The 23891-nt window shown below is 36.9% G+C and overlaps 4 protein-coding genes across 4 annotated transcripts; all 4 read right to left on the bottom strand.

Moving 5' to 3' along the window:
* Positions 1–2899: 2899 nt before the first annotated feature.
* On the bottom strand, positions 2900–4112 carry LOC127863981 (histone H2B-like). The gene has a single exon (XM_052403652.1). It carries the CDS (start codon positions 3322–3324, stop codon positions 2950–2952), a length of 375 nt encoding a protein of 124 aa, XP_052259612.1. The 5' UTR covers positions 3325–4112; the 3' UTR covers positions 2900–2949.
* A 680-nt stretch (positions 4113–4792) lies between these two features.
* Positions 4793–6855, bottom strand: LOC127863982 (histone H4-like). Its single transcript, XM_052403653.1, has one exon. The coding sequence runs from the start codon at positions 5102–5104 to the stop codon at positions 4793–4795; it is 312 nt and encodes a 103-aa protein (XP_052259613.1). The 5' UTR covers positions 5105–6855.
* Positions 6856–20730: 13875 nt separating this feature from the next.
* Positions 20731–21190, bottom strand: LOC127863985 (histone H2B-like). Its single transcript, XM_052403657.1, has one exon. It carries the CDS (start codon positions 21153–21155, stop codon positions 20781–20783), a length of 375 nt encoding a protein of 124 aa, XP_052259617.1. The 5' UTR covers positions 21156–21190; the 3' UTR covers positions 20731–20780.
* A 614-nt stretch (positions 21191–21804) lies between these two features.
* LOC127863984 (histone H4) lies at positions 21805–22353 on the bottom strand. The gene has a single exon (XM_052403656.1). It carries the CDS (start codon positions 22164–22166, stop codon positions 21855–21857), a length of 312 nt encoding a protein of 103 aa, XP_052259616.1. The 5' UTR covers positions 22167–22353; the 3' UTR covers positions 21805–21854.
* Between the last annotated feature and the right edge of the window lie 1538 nt (positions 22354–23891).

Below are 23891 nucleotides of genomic sequence, written 5' to 3'. Positions count from 1 at the left end.
TATGTCGCATGATGATAGGATTCGGGCGGTATCGGTTCAAATTAAGTTTTTTCCTATGGATGTGTAGAGGCGAGCTCTCATTGCTTTTAGGTTGCGAGTTGTGACGTTGGAATTGTGTGCGTAGTGGTGTTTGTTGTTGTTGTTTGGGGGTGACCGGGTTGTTAGCGTTAATGGTTGGTTTGTGGGTTTTTGCTTGCTGTGATTGTTGTTGTTGAGTGGGAGGAGGATTCATAACCTGTTTTTGTTTTGTGGTTTGAACGGGCGTTGGTGATGGTTGCACGGGCGGTGTTGGTTTGATGATTAGTTGCTCAGCCTCTTTTTCAGGGAATTTATTTTTGAGAATAGTTAGTATTTCAGCTTCAGATTTACCTACAAGTTGTTTAGCAATTTGTTCTAGATTAGGGCGCTGATTTGTTGTAGACATGTTATGAAGGTAGTTGTTAGTAAGCCGAAGGTTTTTGTTGTTAATAGTGGTTTGGTACTTGAGGTACACTGGGCACCCCTTATACGCCGCGCTGTGGCCTCCACCACAGTTTGCGCACTTCCTAGTGTTTCTTGATGTGCACGACGCGTGCGAGTGGTTATCCGCGCAGTGTGGGCATTTCGCATTGTTTTTGCAAACGTGCGATGCATGGCCGAACATCTGACACTTAAAGCACCGTAGGCTGGCGAATAGTGCGGGCTTAACGTTGTGGCCTAGGATGTTGGTTGGCGCGTTTTCGGATTTAAACGTAACTGTTATAAATTTGTTTCTTGCTCCACTATGGACGGCCTCTACGTTAGGTTTAGATTTTAGTTCATTCTTTAGTTTCTCGATGTTTGCATTTAGGGGGACATGAATTATGCCTTTGCCTAGTTTTGGTTGTTCGGTCAGTTTAAAGTCGTAGTTACCATAGGAGAATTGATGTGCTTTAGTGATCGCGTCTTTTCTTATTTTAAATAGCAGTCCGGCTTTAACTTCCTTAAGCGGTTTGGTTTGTTCTGATCCAACAAACTTCACAAAAGCATCACCAATTGCCTTGGCCTTGTCGCGCGGGAAGATCGCTGCGACAGTGCCAAGGCAGAGGGTGAGCCATATTGCCTGTCCAGGGTCATAGTGGTTGGATTGCCTAGTGGACTGAGGCCTGGGAGATTTATTAGGTACCTTTACCGGCTTGTCATTGAGGGTTTGATTGACCTTTGAGGGGGTAGAGTTTGTCTGATGCGTCGCGTCATTCGTTATCAGAGTGGCAATGAATTGGGGAGAGTTAGGGATAGAATCAGGGATGGTATCCGGGCTTGGATCCGAGTTACGCGTGACGTGTTGGTTGGGGGTCAGGGGTTCCTTAGGGGTCAACGTGACTGTGTAAGGTGTACCCGTCTCCGAGTCTATTGAGAGGTCACCGGCGCGGAAAGAAGATTTTTGAATCTTTGGAGTCACCATTAACGTAGCGGTTACATTGGCATACGTTTTCATTGTTAACGTTTTTGTGACACGTTGCATTTTTCCCTTGTGGGTTGGTCTTATTAGTACACGAACTACGTTGTATTATCGGCGGTTTAAGTCTGTACGTCTAAAGTAGGTCACCTATATTGGATCGCGCGGACGTGATGGAGATACCGGCAGGTGCGCGGTTGTATTGAACTGGTATGTTACTGGCGTGCTAATGAGGTAAACTAAGAAAAGTAATAACCCAAGTTAATTTCTGGTACAGTCAATGTACTACTACCTAAGGCTAGTTTAACTGTTTAGCTGTTGAGAAAAAGGATTAGTTCAATGGGTTAAAGGTGGTAAAAGTGGTAAATAATGTTAGATTTGGCACTTGACAAGACTTACTACTTCCGCAACCCTTCTTTGTTCTCGAAATCCACCCACTTTATCACACTTAAGAGAGATTAAACCACTTATTAAATCACTGATTAAATCACTAATGATATTGATCCGACTTGGGTTATCTTATTTAATTATCCTCTATTAATCCCTGTAATTGCTTATGGTTCACTAGTCCACTGATTAAGTAATTTCTGACAGATTTGTTCCTAAAGACTCTGTTGAAAAGTAGAAAAAGAAAGAAAACTATGATCCTATTGATTTGAATAATTCTTATCTTCCCTTAATTTCCTAACACTAATTCACTTGGAGCTTATTGCTGTTAGAGCACTATCTCCGAAGTAGGACTTCAGAGGATAGACCCTGACTTAAGGTTGAGCTTGTTACGAGATTTTCTAAGACTCTAAGTTGAAGAACACGGTTGTAAGATAAAAAATATTTAAGCTAATCCAGTAATCCGATTAACGCAAGAAACACGTCCGTTCGCCACGAGATTAACGATCCGAATGGACCTGAAATACATCGGCAAACGCGTTTTGCCGTATATATATTATTATTATTTTTTTTTTTTTGTTTCGAAAACGGATTGACCTACTTTGCTTTGCGAAGTTAAGCAATTTCAGCCAATCAGCGTCCTCGTTACAAAAGCAGGTCAACCAATCAGCGCGAAGTTTATTTCGACATGTTCGGCAAGTTTATTTCGTTGTGTGCTTGTTCCGTGTATGTTGGAACGTAACATTCGGTGATAATTTTCAATAATTGTTAACAAACATATGACTATAAAATGCTACCCGTTGGTACATGCCTTAACTGTGTGTAATACGAGATCGTTACTTCTAAGATACACGTACGACTATTGATTATACACTTGACCACACTCACGGAGGAACACTATTTGGCCCTTATTTTCAACGTTTATGTTATGTAGAGTTTGTAGTCTGAACACGTTCTATTACGTGAATAGTGTAAAGGGCATCAAAACAAACCTCTGCCATATACTTAAAATTGTTTGTTTTTACTATTTGGCACTAATATTAAGCAATGATATTTATGTTCGTGTGACAATAAGACAATTCTTTCGTAAGAAAGTTGGGTGGCCCTAAAAAGGGCCGTTTGTTTTGAAGCACCACAGAAGTTGTTTACTTGCTGCTGGTGTACTTGGTGACAGCCTTTGTGCCCTCGGACACGGCGTGCTTGGCGAGCTCACCAGGCAGCAGGAGACGCACAGCGGTCTGGATCTCTCTGCTTGTGATGGTGGATCGCTTGTTGTAGTGGGCAAGACGGGAAGCCTCGGCAGCAATGCGCTCGAAGATGTCGTTGACAAAGCTGTTCATGATCGACATGGCCTTGCTGGACACTCCGGTGTCGGGGTGCACCTGCTTCAAGACTTTGTAGATGTAGATGGCGTAGGATTCCCTCCTCCTCCTGCGCTTCTTCTTGTCAGTGGAGCGCGCGGTCTTAGCCTTAGTGGCGGCCTTCTTAGAGCCCTTGCTTGCAACACCCTTGGTCGGCATGATTTCTAAATCGATGCAGAGATGAATGTTTGCATTTTTTTTTTTTTTTTTTGGATCAGAGTTTATTTCCAGGTCCTACCGGCCCCTTCATGAGGTCTTTATGGTCCGACCTGCCCCTGTGACCTTTCAGGGGAAAAAGATTAATTTTGAGCCAAAGTAGGTCAAATTTACCCCGGCTTCCCGGGTATTCGCCAAAGATATAATTTAGATCCAAATATACCAGTGCACGGTGGCCAATGAGACCTTAATGTGCACTGGTAGTTGACAATTCAAAGACAAATTCTTGTCTGTACGCAGCTCCACCAAAGGAGTGCAAGCAAGCAGCTCTGCCTTTATGGCCCCTCTCGCTGTCACCGGCTGTCGTCTTCATCCCCGAGACAGTTTCCCCAGTGCGTTGAGCGTACTGAGTACCGCTGTCCCGGGGTCCCTCTTTAAAGCCACCCCCTCGATGTTCTTGGGTGTATGTCAAACCCAGGTCCGTCCCGTATGTCCCCCACACTGGTGGTCTCGCTGTCCCGCCGCCCCCGGCCCTCTTCAGACGGGACCTCTGGCAGGTCCGGGCCGGCGAACTCTCGACGATAAACAGCGGGTGACAAGTCCGCTGCATCTTGGAGAAGACAGCAATCCCAGCAGTGTGGAAGACGTCCGGCTCGAGGGTGACGGACTCTGCTGGATTAGCAGAGCCACCCGCAGAAGTTCCCCTCTATAAGGAAATATGTACAGGTGAGAAAATCTTCTGCGGGCGACTCTCGCCTCGGTCGCGACGCGCACGCTCCAGCAGCTGACCGAGTTGAATGTTTGCAACGCGTTTCAACTGCTATTTATATGAACGACTCACTCTCGAAAACGGATTGACCTACTTCCAATGCAGTGTACAGCGCGCTCGCTCGCGATTGGCTGCAGTTTTAACGCATGCGCGTTCGTATTAACACGTGTTAACGAAGGCTAAAGCAATACTGTCGAAGCCCTATGTTTGCATCGCAAATTATTAATGATCTATTAAGACTAAGTAATGTGTTTACTTATTAATAAGTCCTCCACAATGTTCAATATGAAACCTAATGCACATGCTTACGTCAATGGTGTCTGTAATAGAAAAAAATGAACGCAAACACCGCCAGGCCGCATGTCCGGTAACGAAACATTCAAATGCGAATGATGATAGTTTCGCCTTATAAAACTGGTACATGGGTTGAACGAAATAATGCCCTAAAATTAGGCTTAATATTGGTAATTGAGCGTGTGACCGCACTGTAAAGAAGTAATGAATTCGGGACCTTGCGTTAGTCTTATGAACCATACGACTCATACCAGAGTGTGTGTATCTAATGCATGAATGCAAGTAACCTAACAATCTGACGCTTTAACGTAACACTAGTATATTGTGACAATTTTTAAGACAAGTCTTTCGAAATGTGTGTGTGGCCCTAAAAAGGGCCGTTTTGTAGCTTCTGTAAAGAAGGTTCGATTAACCGCCGAATCCGTACAGAGTCCTGCCTTGTCTCTTGAGGGCATAGACGACGTCCATGGCAGTGACGGTCTTCCTCTTGGAGTGCTCAGTGTATGTCACGGCATCGCGGATGACGTTCTCAAGGAACACCTTGAGGACACCTCGGGTCTCCTCGTAGATGAGGCCAGAGATGCGTTTCACACCACCACGACGAGCGAGACGGCGGATTGCGGGCTTCGTGATACCCTGGATGTTATCACGCAGAACCTTTCGGTGACGCTTGGCGCCTCCCTTTCCGAGTCCTTTTCCTCCCTTACCACGTCCAGACATATTGTATTTATCAGGTAGTAGCTGTAGAATGCTAAAACCGACTGACTATTGGGGTTATTTACCCTCGGGACTTCGGTTAAAAACCATTGCCCGAGCACACTGCTTAACATAGAACTCTGCATAAAAAGCCGAAAACGGCCATAAAATGGACAGCCCGATTTTACTGGGCTGTACCATTGGTATAAATATAAAACTTTGCAGTGTTGGTGCGGTGCCTTAATAAAAATCTATTGGTTTAAAAATATATAACCTTTATATGAAGCGTTAAAAAGACGCAGTGCTATACAGTGAATAGGCCTAACGCGGTTAAAAAGCGGCGTTTTAATTGGTTGATGCGCTTATATAACGATGGCGCTGATTGGCCGAAATTTCTTATTAAGGATTGCCAGTAGGTCAATCCGTTTTAAAATAGATTTTCCCACGGCTGACTTTGTACTTTTAAGAAAAAGTAAACAATGATGGTTGATATGCAAAAATATAAATGAAAGAACAAGAATGAGTTAATCCAAAAGAACTTGGATTTGTTTTATAGTATTAGATTACTATGTTTTTTGTTACATTACTGTGCTTATTATTAATTTATATCATTCATATGATGTTGTTATTGTATGTTATTCTTTGTATTGTTTTTTAAGGAGGAGAGAGAGAAAGAATAGCCCAATTTTTATAAGTAAAGATGGTGAAAACACACATACTGTTGTATGTGGCAGCATCATTACCAGACCCATTGTTCAGTATATACTGCAATGGGTTTGTTGGAGTCTTTAGACTTTGTGATCTGTAGTTTAAAAATTTGAATCCAAATAGGACTATTTAATATATTAATTATAGAAAAAGAAATACACAGATGTGTAATATGTTTGTGTAACAATATAATAATATTTGAGGGTTTTCCAGATCACAAAGTGGTTGAACATTGCCACAATATGTTTACATGCATAGTCAAGTACCATTTTTATGTGTATGTTTAAAGTTTAAACTAAATGCCAAACAACAAGATCTAATCATAAGAGAGATATGTTTATATCTAAGAACATTTATTAATAGGGATGCCAGAGCCTGATTTAACAGCTCTCAAATGTAGAGTGAAGTTGCATGTGAAAATGCAATTATATGAGAAGGAAAGGAAAAAAAAAGACAATATATGATGTCACATAGAGCGTGTAACTCTCAATTATATATTAATATTGCAATTAAGTATTGAGTTATTAAAAAAAAATAATGAGTACAAGTTTATGTATGTGGCTGAATGTTGAACACTTGCAGACAGGGAATATAGCCGTAATGCTCCAACATAAGACCCTGTCTGTATGGAACTTAAGGAGGATTGGGCTATAGGAAAGAGAGATCCCCCCAGAGTGGCAATAAAACAATATTTTAAAAGTGGGTTTAGTAATAAACCCTTATGTTAAGGGCAATAACTTACGTGTCTCCAAACGGTCACCTTCATAGGGCCACATAAAAATTAAGGGTAAGACAATGTACTTTACAGTTAAAAATAAGACAGACAGCTAAATTTGTACAAGATGTACATTATTTACAATATGTACAGGACTATATGCATTTATATATTTAAAATACATGTTGCCACCCTGGAGGGTTGAAAGAAGGAGAGATTTTATGGAAGTGTAGGCCGATATGGGTGGGGGAAAAGAAGAGCCAGCAGGGGTGGTGTCACTCAGTTGTACAAGGGAGGTAATTATGATGATGAAGTCTACAATGGTTGTTTCCCCTGGACCAGAGGGAGTGCACGGTCAATATGGAATGAGTGATGTATTGGACGTCATCATTGATGACGTTCAATCGAACGAATGATAAAGGGGGCTAAGTTTCGTTAAGCTCCAGGGTATAGCCGCGATTTGTGGGCCATGAAAACTGGCCCAACACTGTGCCTGAAATTTGACCTGTATATGGACCAGAACGCGATCTAGGCGATGGCGTATTCGTCATGTCTGGAAAAAGTCCAGTTTTTGATAAAATGACGAAAAAGTGGTGTTTTTTATTGCGCAATCGCTATAAAATGAGTTCTCGCCGGAAGCGTTAATAGCGTTAATAGGGGTGGCAGACGTTTCTCCCCCAAGACGTTTCCTCCCCAGACGTTTCCTCCCCAGACGTTTCACCCCCAAAATGGGGGTGAAACGTCTGCATAATATATAAATGTATATTAGCAACAGTTATTTGTAATAAAGTGAAAATAAAGTATTAGTATTTTAATTGAGTGCATTTTATGTGTAAAAAAATGATGTTAGTTGAGTCCTGACTAATTGAAATATTAATTAATGATTTTATATGGTTGTTTAGGGAAGCCTCTAACAAATTTAACAATTAAATAGATCTAATTATACTTGATTTTATAAGTGCCTTAAATTGTTCTTGCATTAATTAAGCTCATTGAAAAATTGAGTAAAATCAAAGCTTTGATGTTCTTTGATGGTCATTTTAAATGGAAAAGTATGTTACAAATTAAAATAATTATAACTATTGTATCAATCAATTGGGTAAAAGCACACCTTTGATGTTCTTTGATGGTCATTGTAAGTGGAATGGTATGCTACAAATTAAACAATTATAACTATTGTATAAATCAATTGAGTAAACAAACACCTTTTTTTTGATGATCATTTTAAGTGGAATGGTATGTTACAAAGTAAAGAATTACTATTATTGAATTAATGAATTCATGTTGCTACAAACAAATCTATAATTTAAGTTTAATAAGATATTTTCCATTACTTGTTCATTAACAGTGATTGAATTTTTTTCATTTAAAGTGCATTTTTGCACGGCATGGACACAGTGTCATTTTATGAGGATTTTTTTTTTAATTAATAAAAAATCCAGTTTTGAAGTAAAATCAATTTAAATAATGCTATTATAATCAGAAAATTTGAATACGGAAAAATGTTTATTATTTTAATAAAACATCTTTGTGCTTCTCGTGAAAATTTAACAAAATGTCACTTACGCTACTTTTTACATTCAGAAAATGACATGCGTTTGTTATGTCCATTTCGAAAATTGGATAAAAACATTATTTTTACCAAAAAGGTTGACTTAATATTTTATCAGTTGATGTATGTCACCTTAAAAAACACAAAATTGGAAAAAAGTAAAAATGTATAAAAATGTCAGTTACATGACTTATTACATTCAGTAGGCGATATGTTTTAATTATAATTTGTAAAACTAGATAAATACAACATATAAAACTGCATATTATGCACTTTTGATTTAACACAATTTATTCCCAAATTGATGTCTTATTCCCAATTCACATAATGCAGTGTTATAATGAAAATAAGCCATAAGTTATGATTTTTAAGAATGAATAATAACTATAACATATTTTTATTTTTATTTTGAGTAAATAAAGTTGTTATATGACATTAAAATTATAATTTATTACAGCCAGTATTGAATTGTAGTTCTCAAAAATAATTTTGATAAATAACTATCAGTGTGTCATAGATCTTTATTAATACCATTTACCTTCCAATTTAAAAATTAATTTAATTTGAAGCCAAAAAAATGTGACAGCATTTTCATCATTTGGCTAATATTAAATAACAACCACACCTACCATTATACAAGATATTAGGCACTTAGGGTGCAACAAACAAGCATTGATTAGATTAGCAAGTGTAGTACAACAGATAACAGCTAGATTATGGGTGCAATATACAGGCCCTTTAATCAGCATTGATGAGATTAGGTGACAGGGGGATAAGATGAGATTAGCACATTATTATGCAAAAAAAAAACGTTTTTAAATAGTTTATCACTGTATTAAATATTATTAATGAATAGATTTGATTTGACTTAATTGATAGTTTTATATATGGAACAGAACAGAACAGATAGTCATATAACTTGAACATTTACAGTTCATCGTTACATATACAAAAGTGACAATATAATAAGCAATAAGCACATGCATAGTAATGCGAAAGTGACCAAACTAGTACATTAAAGGTGTTATATATAATATACAATTACTTTGTTTAACAGTATACAATTTATGAAATATTTTATTATTCGTACATAGCGATTTATATATAATGGGTATCGCCCTAGTTCTTGTATACAGCTGAATTAGCGGTACTCATTTTGACACCCAGTATTCGTTTCAAAAATCTTCTGTGAAATCTTCGCAATTAAAGAAATCCGACAACGTCCCCATATGTCTTACACATAATTTCACTTCATCATACATAGACCGAATAATTTTTAACAATCTACCGTTTATTTCGCTCTTAATAAGCTTGTACCATAGTCCGTTTCAATATATTGAATCATAACATTTCATAAGGTCGATATAGCAACAGTATAGTTTCTTTTTAGAACTAAATGTTTATCTATAAAAGCCTTTAGTAGGAAAATAGCATCCACAGTGCTATAATTGGTTTTGAATCCAAACTATGGTAGTCATAGACGCATCTGTTGTATTTCACAGTGACATCCAATCATTTTATTATATACATACATATAAATGCATGAAAAAAATATAATTGTTGACAATTATATAGTTTATTTATTTATCATATTTAACTGTTACAAGGAAAACAGTTTTGAAATTTATATAAATGTGATTTAACCATTTAATCAATTCACCAATTGACCCTATTTAATTGGATTAATTGGATTAAAAACAACAAACAACTACAGTTCCTCAACACTTATGATTTACATGCATTCCATTCACAGTTAAACCAAACAAATAATCAAACAAGCTGCTTCATAAATTAATAGCAACCCAAACACAATTCACCCCCAGGAGACAATTCACGCGCTAGGCAATTCAAATTTGATTTTAAATAATACATAATGCGATTTTATTCCAAAATTAATTAATAATTTCATCTTGCGTTTAACATACGTTTAAGAAAATATTAACATAACAAACAAAAACAAACAACCGTTAAATTTTATTGTTGTAAATATGGTAACCTGATTACATATCCACTAGCGTCTATGCATATTTACACATAAAAAATAGTTCGTAAGTAAGCAACAAACAATCACATTTAAACTCAAATTATTGAACAAAATATATAAATTTAAGCTAGAAATCGAAACTTAAATACAATGTCTGCACTAAAAACACAATACCAATATTTTGTACAATAACACATTCGACATGTACATGTACTTCCAACAACACGCCAACCGCTATTTTCAAAGCGAATGTGTAGAGTAGCATTTCAACAATAAAGACAAAATGGAACTGGATTTTAACGTAGTGCGCAAATTGGAAGTGATTACAGTAATTTATTTTTCAACTTGTCAATCTCCGTAGTATACGTTTAGTTGTGAGATGTTAACGGTTTCCAAAAAAAAACATGCCTTCGCTGCGAAGTCAAAGTTGGTGGGGAACGAGACTGCTTGTGGATTTCGAGTTGCTGGAAGTTTGTAACGAAGCTGCTTTTCTGCAATATTCAGCGATTTTGCAAGCTGTGTGTTTGAAGTCGGAGATATATATTGCTGACATTAATGATGTGTACGTTCTTGTGACCACTGATCTGCATATGATGCCAGTGGGAGAGCATCCCGAATCCCACATAGTCTGCAACAGATGTTTCCTGGTCGAGTGGTTGGTAAGTTTCATCGTTATACATGCATATTACACATTTTACATTATTTGTGCTATTTTTGACACCCATTTTTCATGCTGATGAACCAACGGTCAGTGCCAGTAGTCCTACTGTCATTGGTCTGTGTGCTTGTTGAAAGTACATGTAGAAAGGGTTGTTTAGCTTCAATAAGCCATGTTGCTATTTTTTGGATAAAATTTATTGCAGTGGGCTTTTTATCTTTGTGCAGCAACCTCAGCCGCCTCATTTTTTGAAAACATTAGTCGCACACTGTTCATATTGTGGAAAAATGAGTCGCGCACTGTTCACAGTGAGAAAAATGGGTGGTGACTATTCAGTGATTTTTTTTGCTTTAATTTGTTACAGCCTGTGCCTTTTGAATTGGGAAAATAAGCGCGATAAACCGTGAAATTGGGAAAAATAGCGCGATAAACCATGAACTTGGGAAAAATTAACATTATAAATAGGATTATAAGTAACAGAAGTGATATTGTGATATTGTTTTTAAGTGCATGTTCAGGGAGTTTTCTAGAAAAGGAGTCTGGTCAAATTGTTGTTTTTTTAATCAATAAAAGTGGCAAGTTTGGGAATGATTTATGGACAAAAATGACTAAATTCAAGTTATATATTTTGTAAGTTTTATGAGACTTCTTTCTAAAAAAAATAAAAAAATGTTTTGTTTTTTTTGGAAGTTGGGCTTTTTGGGGGAAATTTTGGTCAGAATTTTGGGAAAAAACGTGTATTTTTGCGATTGGGAAGCAGCCGAAATTCGGCTGTAAATTTGAGCAAAAAAAATCACTGACTATTCAACAATGTGAAAAAATGAGTCGCGCATTGTTTAAAATTCTTAAAATATCAGTCGCAAACATTAGAAAATTGTAAAAAAAAGTCTCACAATGTTGGAAATTGTGAAATATGAGTCGCACAATGTTGAAGGTTGTAAAAAATGAGCCTCGCGATCTAGACAATTATGGAAAAATAAGTCAGGGGAAAAAAATTCCACTCGTCCGCTCATATTGACGAGTGAAAACTTTATAAGGACAAGTGAATTTCCCTAAAGCGCTCATCCTACAGGACAAGAGGAAAAGCAGATGTTAAAATATGTATTTTAGGACCCGTAAATAATTAAATAAAATCATTTTCTTAAAGCATATCTATTCCGAAAGTAGAACGAGAATGAACTGGAAATAGTAATTGTAAATTTCATACAACAGGTGCGCATTGTTATGCGAGACTAAGTCCCGAGTACATGTAAATGTTGGTGTCAATGTTGACAGGGAACCATCCAACTGCATTCACTGTAAGTGTTGATTTTTAAAGAATTATTTAACTGCAGAGTACAGTTTATAACTAGTCTGAATTTCGTCCGAAAAATATCTGACATTTGAGCGTTCTTTAAAGGGATGGGGGGGGGTTGATGTTCAAACGTCCGAAACAGAAATCACGCAAGCATTAGAAAAAGTAAAACAGCAGTCTTCATTAATTTATTTTGTGTTCCTCATAAAGAACTTATTTCACTGCTTAACATTTCTTTTTTGATCAGCTGGCATGAATAACTGAGTAAGCAGCATTTTAGCAGTGATATAGGCAATTTTATTAGTCATATGAGCCCTTTGAAAAATTTATTTCACACATATTCAAGGACGAGTGCATGTGTTTGCAGGACGAGTGCAAATTTAAATGCACTCGTCCTGCAGGACGAGTGCAGTTTAGAAATATTTTTGTCCCCTATAAGTTGCACACTGTTCAAAATTGTGAACAAATTTGACTTGTGACTGTTGGAAATTGTGAAAATAATTTATTGAGCATTGTTCAAATTTGTGAAAATATGAGTCTCAAACTGTTCAAATTTGTGAGAAAAAAAAAGTCGCTAACTGTTCAAAAATGTGAAAAAATGAGTTGCACACTTTTTTAAATACTGACCATTTGCATTGCAAATTCCTCTAATTAAAATACTGACCATTTGCATAGCAAATTCCTCTAATTTGTGACAAAACAGCTATCGCTAGTAATGATTGAGGAAAAAAACAAGTCTATTATAAAAAAGGTTTCAGTTTAAAGATATTCGTAATTATTTTTTATTTAAAGTTGATTACGGCCATATCATATGCCTATATTATCTAGGGCTGTAACCAATACACTAGGTGACGAATACGATACGTATCAGGAATACAGGGTAGCGAATATGAATATTTATTCGTGAATATGAATTTCAATGAACAAAAGTAATACTGACAACTTGACATGACATTATATAGTATGAAACTATGTGTATTTGTCAATTTGATTAATTGAGTATCATTGCATACTGAAAATATGACATATAACACTTTGAAATAACAAAACACTGCAAATTGTCATCGTCTCATCGTCTTTTTTGGGGAAACCAAAGTAGCGCCAGACAAACAACGTGTATTTGGCAGGCATGTCAACGATACCAATAGCATTCCTTGTGCAAGGCTCCATGTTTGTTGATAAGTTGCACAATCATTGTCGTAAAGATAAACAAAAAAAAAATTGCATCTGCTTATCCTTTGTGTGTATGTTTAAGCATCAAATCATTCGTATTTACCTAAATAAACATTAAACAACTACGAAAGATTTTTCAATTCATTTCAATGTCGTAAATATTTAACCGGTTCCCGCCATTTTTGTTGATAATCTCACTGTGTAACATAGTGGGTGGGGTAAACATGATGAAAAACACCGGAATTAGGAGAAGAACATTTAAATATAGGGGTTAATTGTATGAACATTCATTTGTAAGGTAAGATGATTAAACTTTCAAACTCGAACCACGTTGTTTGTATTCGTCAAATATTCGGTTCGGGAGGTGGCGAATAACGAATACGAATCATCCACAGCCGTATTCGAGTAATTCGAATGTATTTTTACAGTCCTAATATTATCATTTTTTTATAATGATATTGTGTGACAGTGGTCCTTATATAATATAAGGACAACTCTTGTGTTTTAACTGTTTAACAAATTAACAGTATATGTAAAGACTCACACTGGACAAATTAATCATTAAATCTAAATTGAATGAATGAATGGGAAGAAAACATTTGTCCCTCTATTTACCTTTTTTTTTTTCATTATTGAGTTTTTTTTCTCTGACTCATGACATCAAATGGAAAAGATGAAACTGATCAAACAGCGAAGCTCTCGTATGGTATGAAATTACTGAGGAGGTATATCCCATACACCATCACTCACTTACTATGGCTTGATTGGTCATTTTCGGCTCGGGTTCTACTTACATGTACCCCAAGTACTCTAAAGTATACTTACATGTACTCCGGGTATGGTAAATATACTTAAACGTACCCGGTGATGTTAGACTGTACCCTAGTTGTATATCCGCCCAAAGTCCGATGTCGTAAAACACGCTACTGATTACCGTAAAATGATATTGTTTACCTTAAACAAACTTCTTTTTCAAAATATCTGCATCATGTTGCTTTTTGAGTATGCGTTTAGATACTATAAAGGCTGTTTAGCAGAAAATTGACATAAATGTGAACATAATTAATTTTTACAAATTTGCCAACAACAACCGATTTAGCGTTAAAATTCACCAGTACGTTGTAGTATATTTATTGAACCCAGGGTACATGTCAGTGTACTTAAGAGTACCTGAGGTGCATGTAAGTACATGTACATGTAGTACCCGAGGCGAAAATGACCAATGGAGCCTTACTAACTGTATAATGATTATATCTCACAAACTACCTTTACCTTGTTGTGTTTATCAACCATAAATTTATGTAAATTCTGGCTTTTTTACTTTAATTTTCCATTCCATTGATAGCGCAATTTTTGTCTTATCTCGTATGATCTTATTTTACTCTTTGGATTTCAATGAAGACAAGCTAAAAGTGTCATTTTATTTTACAAACAAATCTAAGATGTATTTTAATATTTAGTGTTTGTCATGCATAATTCAGTGTTTTCCAAAAAAAATTGTGTAGCCAGTTATATGGCCAGCAACTATGCAGTAAAACTAAAGCATTTGTGACATTTTACTTGATATACTTTGGGAAAATAGTTGGCGTCTAGAGTAAATGTAACCGGCGAAATGGCCCGCTGCCGGTCTTACAGAGAACACTGATAATGGTAAACTAAATAAAAAAACTCGCTGCGACTGGATTATGGGTTTGTAAAATTGTTTTTTGGGTCATAATATGGTCAGCATTCAATACAAATGTTATTATAAAGTATTGTGGTTTAAAATTCATTTTGAGAATGGGATGGAAGAACAGAAAATGAAAGGGTATACAGGGATGAAAATTAGTGGTTTCCCGTGAGCCCAGGGCAAGTAGCTTTGGCCTGGGCAACTCAATTTCCAAAGTTGATAGTCCGGCCGGGCAACTTTTTTTTTTTTAAAGCTTAAAACAATTCAGTGCAATAAAAATTGAATAACAATTGACCACCATGGATCAATACTAGTTAAATAACATTCATTATTTAGGAATAGGAAATGATCAAATTCAGGCTCATAATAAAACATCAAACATTGAGTAGTGCAATGTCAGCAAATTTATTTAATTATCTATTATTTTATTAAAAGAAAGTATAATATACACATGTACATATTTCTGGGCTCGTTATTTTTTATCTGGGCAACCAAAATACTAAAGATGGTTGCCAGTGCGGGCAACCAATAGTAATAAGTTAGTTTTAATCAATGAAATATCATTGTAACTTTATTGTTATAAGCATTGCATTAAAGTTGTGATTGAGGTAAGCTTGTTTTTATTAATAGAGTATATTTACTTTTTAGCTCGACTATTATATATGAAATATATAAAGTGGAGCTATCCTACTGACCCCGGCATTGGCGTTAGCGTGCAAATGTTATAGTTTGCGTACCACCCCAAATATTTCCTATGTCCCTTGACGTATTGCTTCCATATTTTGCATATTTCTTAACCAACATGTCCCCAACCTAAATACAAGAGCAGACAACTGTTTCACTTGCATTTCGTAAGAATTATGACACTTTTTCCATGTAGAATATGCATATTATTGATAACTCTACAGTGTTTGAAATTCGCACTAGCCCGGGGCTAGTTGATCTTGTTTCGGGCTACTGAATTTCCATGGGTACTAGCCCGATTGGGCTATTGATTTTTCGAACCATACCTTAGAGGGTTTATTTAGCTTCGTATCGCGTTTCCTCACCCTTCCGATTATGTTGACATGACAGAGTTTGAATGACATTTTTTTTTGATACAGTGCGAATAAAATGCGGATCTACCCAGCTTGTTCAATTTGCTGTACTTTCAGAAAACCATACAAGTCTACAAATGTTTTAAATGTCCGCCATCTTGGATTTGTAATGATCTATTGACGAATTAACACATTGCAATATCATATTTTAATAGAATATGTCAACCAAATTATATATTGATAGCGTAGTTGCTTGGTTACTTTTTACTGATTTTCAGTTTTGGCAGTCAAACGATATGCATATTTTATTTCACGTGCAAAGACTGACATTGATATGTTTTTGGACAGTTGTTTCCAGATACGGTATTATCTGTCGATTTTAATTTATTTTCGACATTCTTGATAAAAAATATCTAGAATGATGAATACACATGCGATGTTACGGATGGTCTGGTTGATAATTTTTCACATTGTACTCACCAGAATTGGACCTAGAAAGACTATAAAAAAGAACAGTAAGCTAGGGGGAGGAGACACTGCCCTCTATTCGCTTTATCATACGGCCTCAGACTTTCGGCTAAATGTTTCGGATTTCAAATTTGGGACAATTGACATCTAAAATTATTTACAGACTGGATATATACCTTTGCATCTTGACTGCATGTAAGGTATTGATTGACGAATATCCTCATACATAAATATTATAATCGTATTGTGTCATTGAAATATTATAATAACATTTCCAGTTAATTGGGATCAACTGTTAGTTGCAATCCCTATCAATTACACCCTACCTGCAATAAAATCTATCCAGAACCGCAAAAATATCAACTTATTTTAAAAACTTGTGATAAACAGTTCGGGCTAGTAAACTTTGGTTCGGGCTAGTGAAAAATTCCATCTGGTAGCCCGAACGGGCTAGTGGTTTTAAAAGTGAAATTTGCACACTGACTCTATGTTAAAGTGTGCGTACCACCCCAAATATTTCCTATATCCCTTGATATATTGCTTTCATATCTTGAATAATGTTAACGTGCATATTTTGTATTAACGTCTTGTTATTGTAGTGTACATATTTTTCGGATTTCGGACAGCCCATTCATCGAGTATTATTGTTGTGGTTTTGTGAGTACTCTTCATGTAAAATACTGCTGTTTAGATGTTCATTTTTAGTCGTATATATATCAGGATTCAATACCTATACCTTAGTGAAAATGGCATCGGAAGAACATTTGTTCATTGTACTAGATAGAATTAAACATTAAGATAGAATTAAACATTATATCTATCCATCTTATTATTTATTGCAGTTTCAGTAATATTCTGTCTAAAAATGATTTCAACATGATATAATTTTAAATCATGGCTAGGAAATGTGTTTATATGAAGCAAAAATAAAAAATAGACGGTTCATTTTTTCCCCATTTACATGTATGTATATTTATCTATGTATACATCTTTTGTTGTAAACAGTTATGCGACATGTCCGAAAACGCCCAGGACAAATATATCGATGTAATGATTTTTTCACTTATGTGGGCGTATGTTGGCTCCACTTCACACGATACAGTCATTGTAGTTTAATTGAAAAATGCATCTTACAATGTGAGATGAGTTCTGGGTTCAAGCCCCAGCAGTTGCCTATCAAGTGTGAAATACGGAGCCATTATGATTAAATATACACAGTTATCTTTTTAAACAATACAATTAAATATAAGGAATAATGTTAAAGGGGAATTGCTGCTTAGCTATTTTTGACATTGAATAACAGGGTTTATATACACCCCAAGGATAAATGCTTCTAAATTTGTAAAAAAAACAAACAAGTCGAAGTGTGCAGATTATGAAACATTTGAACTTTCTGATGTCTTAAAGTCATTAAATGCCACTTAAAGTTTACTTTTTTTTTACAAAATGACCCATTTTGTGCTGTCCGTTATCGGTTAATGTTTTACGCTGTCAGGTCCAGAAGCGCTCATTCTGTAGCTTGTTTGGACCATAATCTATAATGCGACCAAGTTTCAGCAGATTCGGCCCAGTGGTTCTGATTTTATACGCTGTGCCTAGCTTTTATTGAGTATAAGTACTATTACTCACTGATTTAAGCATATGAGCTCAGCTGTTTTCGGACAAAAGGTTTTGTCATAGCAAGCTCATTGTGTCATGAAGTGTCTTTTCGCCACCGGCGTCTGCCATGCTAAAACCTTAACATGAACCCATTGTACCCAGAATTTTTTTTCGTACCCATTTTTTTCGTACCCAAATATTTTTCTTAATCAAATGTTTTTCGTACCCAAATGTTTTTGTACCCAATTTTTTCCTTCTAAATTTTTTTTGTACCCAAATTTTTGTTTCGTACCCATTTTTTTCGTACCCAATTTTTTTTTTTCGGACCCATTTATTTCGTACCCAATTTTTTTTCGTACCCAATTTTTTTTTGTACCCACATGTTTTTGTACCCAATTTTTTTTTCGTACCCATTTTTTCGTACCCAAACTTTTTTGTACCCAAACTTTTTCGTACCCACTCTTTTTTTTTACCCAAAATTTTTCGTACCCAATTTTTTTTCGTACCCAAATTTTTTCGTTCCCATTTTTTTTCTACCCAAATTTTTCGTACCCAAATTTTTTCGTACTCAATTATTTTTTCGTTCCCATTTTTTTTGTACCCAATTTTTTTTCGTATCCAAACGTTTTCGTACCCACATTTTTTATTCTTACCCATTTATTTTTTTCGTACCCAAATGTTTTTCGTACCCAATTTTTTTGTAGAAATAATCGGTTTACAATTTGATTTGATCTCCCCACTCATTCCATCCTGCGAAACCCTTAAGGTGTCGCAACTCTGGTAAAAAATAGTTTGTATACTATTGAAGGAATATTGATAATGGTAAGATGTAAAATGGTAAAAAGACCAAATATTACCTAGATACGTTAAGATAAACCCTAAAAGCTCTAATCTATCCAATATTATTAGTATACTGATGATAACATTGGAAGAAATAGTACTAAAGTACCTTATATGGTATCCAAGATGACAATTAGACAGTAAAACCGAGGCAATTTGCTATATAAAATAGCAATTTAATATAAAAATTAGGATATTTGCTATAAAAGTAGCAATTTTAACAATTAACAATTAGACAGTAAAACTGAGGCAATTTGCTATATAAAATAGCAATGTAATATAAAAATTAGGATATTTGCTATAAAAATAGCAATTTTAACATGAGTTAATGCAATAATAATAAAATTAAGGCAATTTGCTATATAAAATAGCAGTTTTCACAAAAATAAGGAAGGAAGGAAGGAGGATCCGCTACAATGCTAAAACCGACTGACTATTGGGGTTATTTACCCTCGGGACTTCGGTTAAAAACCATTGCCCGAGCACACTGCTTAACATAGAACTCTGCATAAAAGCCGAAAACGGCCATAAAATGGACAGCCCGATTTTACTGGGCTGTACCATTGGTATAAATATAAAACTTTGCAGTGTTGGTGCGGTGCCTTAATAAAAATCTATTGGTTTAAAAATATATAACCTTTATATGAAGCGTTAAAAAGACGCAGTGCTATACAGTGAATAGGCCTAACGCGGTTTAAAAAGCGGCGTTTTAATTGGTTGATGCGCTTATATAACGATGGCGCTGATTGGCCGAAATTTCTTATTAAGGATTGCCAGTAGGTCAATCCGTTTTAAAATAGATTTTCCCACGGCTGACTTTGTACTTTTAAGAAAAAGCAACATAACCCGTTTTTGTCAGGCTATTTAAACACAAAGAGCACTGTGTGGTGACCTGCTAACCTACTTTCGGGCTGCTTAACGCTGATTGGTCGGTGGTCGAATCTGATTGGTCGAAGAAAATCAGTGAAATGGCCGATTTTAGAGAGGGACCCCGGGACAGCGGTACTGAGTACCGCTGTACCGGGGTCCCTCTCTAAAGCCACCCCCTCGATGTTCTGGGTGTATGTCGCCCCAGGTCCGTCCCGTATGTCCCCCACACTGGTGGTCTCGCTGTCCCGCCGTCCCCGGCCCTCTTCAGACGGGACCTCTGGCAGGTCCGGGCCGGCGAACTCTCGACGATAAACAGCGGGTGACAAGTCCGCTGCATCTTGGAGAAGACAGCAATCCCAGCAGTGTAAAAGACGTCCGGCTCGAGGGTGACGGACTCTGCTGGATTAGCAGAGCCACCCGCAGAAGTTCCCCTCTATAAGGAAATATGTACAGGTGAGAAAATCTTCTGCGGGCGACTCTCGCCTCGGTCGCGACGCGCACGCTCCAGCAGCTGACCGAGAAATACATCGGCAAACGCGTTTTGCCGTATATATATTATTTTTTTTGTTTCGAAAACGGATTGACCTACTTTGCTTTGCGAAGTTAAGCAATTTCAGCCAATCAGCGTCCTCGTTACAAAAGCAGGTCAACCAATCAGCGCGAAGTTTATTTCGACATGTTCGGCAAGTTTATTTCGTTGTGTGCTTGTTCCGTGTATGTTGGAACGTAACATTCGGTGATAATTTTCAATAATTGTTAACAAACATATGACTATAAAATGCTACCCGTTGGTACATGCCTTAACTGTGTGTAATACGAGATCGTTACTTCTAAGATACACGTACGACTATTGATTATACACTTGACCACACTCACGGAGGAACACTATTTGGCCCTTATTTTCAACGTTTATGTTATGTAGAGTTTGTAGTCTGAACACGTTCTATTACGTGAATAGTGTAAAGGGCATCAAAACAAACCTCTGCCATATACTTAAAATTGTTTGTTTTTACTATTTGGCACTAATATTAAGCAATGATATTTATGTTCGTGTGACAATAAGACAATTCTTTCGTAAGAAAGTTGGGTGGCCCTAAAAAGGGCCGTTTGTTTTGAAGCACCACAGAAGTTGTTTACTTGCTGCTGGTGTACTTGGTGACAGCCTTTGTGCCCTCGGACACGGCGTGCTTGGCGAGCTCACCAGGCAGCAGGAGACGCACAGCGGTCTGGATCTCTCTGCTTGTGATGGTGGATCGCTTGTTGTAGTGGGCAAGGCGGGAAGCCTCGGCAGCAATGCGCTCGAAGATGTCGTTGACAAAGCTGTTCATGATCGACATGGCCTTGCTGGACACTCCGGTGTCGGGGTGCACCTGCTTCAAGACTTTGTAGATGTAGATGGCGTAGGATTCCCTCCTCCTCCTGCGCTTCTTCTTGTCAGTGGAGCGCGCGGTCTTAGCCTTAGTGGCGGCCTTCTTAGAGCCCTTGCTTGCAACACCCTTGGTCGGCATGATTTCTAAATCGATGCAGAGATGAATGTTTGCAACGCGTTTCAACTGCTATTTATATGAACGACTCACTCTCGAAAACGGATTGACCTACTTCCAATGCAGTGTACAGCGCGCTCGCTCGCGATTGGCTGCAGTTTTAACGCATGCGCGTTCGTATTAACACGTGTTAACGAAGGCTAAAGCAATACTGTCGAAGCCCTATGTTTGCATCGCAAATTATTAATGATCTATTAAGACTAAGTAATGTGTTTACTTATTAATAAGTCCTCCACAATGTTCAATATGAAACCTAATGCACATGCTTACGTCAATGGTGTCTGTAATAGAAAAAAATGAACGCAAACACCGCCAGGCCGCATGTCCGGTAACGAAACATTCAAATGCGAATGATGATAGTTTCGCCTTATAAAACTGGTACATGGGTTGAACGAAATAATGCCCTAAAATTAGGCTTAATATTGGTAATTGAGCGTGTGACCGCACTGTAAAGAAGTAATGAATTCGGGACCTTGCGTTAGTCTTATGAACCATACGACTCATACTAGAGTGTGTGTATCTAATGCATGAATGCAAGTAACCTAACAATCTGACGCTTTAACGTAACACTAGTATATTGTGACAATTTGTAAGACAAGTCTTTCGAAATGTGTGTGTGGCCCTAAAAAGGGCCGTTTTGTAGCTTCTGTAAAGAAGGTTCGATTAACCGCCGAATCCGTACAGAGTCCTGCCTTGTCTCTTGAGGGCATAGACGACGTCCATGGCAGTGACGGTCTTCCTCTTGGCGTGCTCAGTGTATGTCACGGCATCGCGGATGACGTTCTCAAGGAACACCTTGAGGACACCTCGGGTCTCCTCGTAGATGAGGCCAGAGATGCGTTTCACACCACCACGACGAGCGAGACGGCGGATTGCGGGCTTCGTGATACCCTGGATGTTATCACGCAGAACCTTTCGGTGACGCTTGGCGCCTCCCTTTCCGAGTCCTTTTCCTCCCTTACCACGTCCAGACATATTGTATCTATCAGGTAGTAGCTGTAGAATGCTAAAACCGACTGACTATTGGGGTTATTTACCCTCGGGACTTCGGTTAAAAACCATTGCCCGAGCACACTGCTTAACATAGAACTCTGCATAAAAAGCCGAAAACGGCCATAAAATGGACAGCCCGATTTTACTGGGCTGTACCATTGGTATAAATATCAAACTTTGCAGTGTTGGTGCGGTGCCTTAATAAAAATCTATTGGTTTAAAAATATATAACCTTTATATGAAGCGTTAAAAGACGCAGTGCTATACAGTGAATAGGCCTAACGCGGTTAAAAAGCGGTGTTTTAATTGGTTGATGCGCTTATATAACGATGGCGCTGATTGGCCGAAATTTCTTATTAAGGATTGCCAGTAGGTCAATCCGTTTTAAAATAGATTTTCCCACGGCTGACTTTGTACTTTTAAGAAAAAGTAAACAATGATGGTTGATATGCAAAAATATAAATGAAAGAACAAGAATGAGTTAATCCAAAAGAACTTGGATTTGTTTTATAGTATTAGATTACTATGTTTTTTGTTACATTACTGTGCTTATTATTAATTTATATCATTCATATGATGTTGTTATTGTATGTTATTCTTTGTATTGTTTTTTAAGGAGGAGAGAGAGAAAGAATAGCCCAATTTTTATAAGTAAAGATGGTGAAAACACACATACTGTTGTATGTGGCAGCATCATTACCAGACCCATTGTTCAGTATATACTGCAATGGGTTTGTTGGAGTCTTTAGACTTTGTGATCTGTAGTTTAAAAATTTGAATCCAAATAGGACTATTTAATATATTAATTATAGAAAAAGGAATACACAGATGTGTAATATGTTTGTGTAACAATATAATAATATTTGAGGGTTTTCCAGATCACAAAGTGGTTGAACATTGCCACAATATGTTTACATGCATAGTCAAGTACCATTTTTATGTGTATGTTTAAAGTTTAAACTAAATGCCAAACAACAAGATCTAATCATAAGAGAGATATGTTTATATTTAAGAACATTTATTAATAGGGATGCCAGAGCCTGATTTAACAGCTCTCAAATGTAGAGTGAAGTTGCATGTGAAAATGCAATTATATGAGAAGGAAAGGAAAAAAAAAGACAATATATGATGTCACATAGAGCGTGTAACTCTCAATTATATATTAATATTGCAATTAAGTATTGTGTTATTAAAAAATTAATGAGTACAAGTTTATGTATGTGGTTCAATGTTGAACACTTGCTGACAGGGAATATAGCCGTAATGCTCCAACATAAGACCCTGTCTGTATGGAACTTAAGGAGGATTGGGCTATAGGAAAGAGAGATCCCCCCAGAGTGGCAATAAAACAATATTTTAAAAGTGGGTTTAGTAATAAACCCTTATGTTAAGGGCAATAACTTACGTGTCTCCAAACGGTCACCTTCATAGGGCCACATAAAAATTAAGGGTAAGACAATGTACTTTACAGTTAAAAATAAGACAGACAACTAAATTTGTACAAGATGTACATTATTTACAATATGTACAGGACTATATGCATTTATATATTTAAAATACATGTTGCCACCCTGGAGGGTTGAAAGAAGGAGAGATTTTATGGAAGTGTAGGCCGATATGGGTGGGGGAAAAAGAAGAGCCAGCAGGGGTGGTGTCACTCAGTTGTACAAGGGAGGTAATTATGATGATGAAGTCTACAATGGTTGT

The sequence above is a fragment of the Dreissena polymorpha genome, unplaced genomic scaffold, assembly GCF_020536995.1.
Source record: "Dreissena polymorpha isolate Duluth1 unplaced genomic scaffold, UMN_Dpol_1.0 chrUn072, whole genome shotgun sequence".
Lineage (NCBI taxonomy): Eukaryota > Metazoa > Mollusca > Bivalvia > Myida > Dreissenidae > Dreissena > Dreissena polymorpha.
The sequence above is the reverse complement of the archived record's forward strand: the minus strand, read 5'-3'. Positions and strand labels throughout refer to the sequence as shown.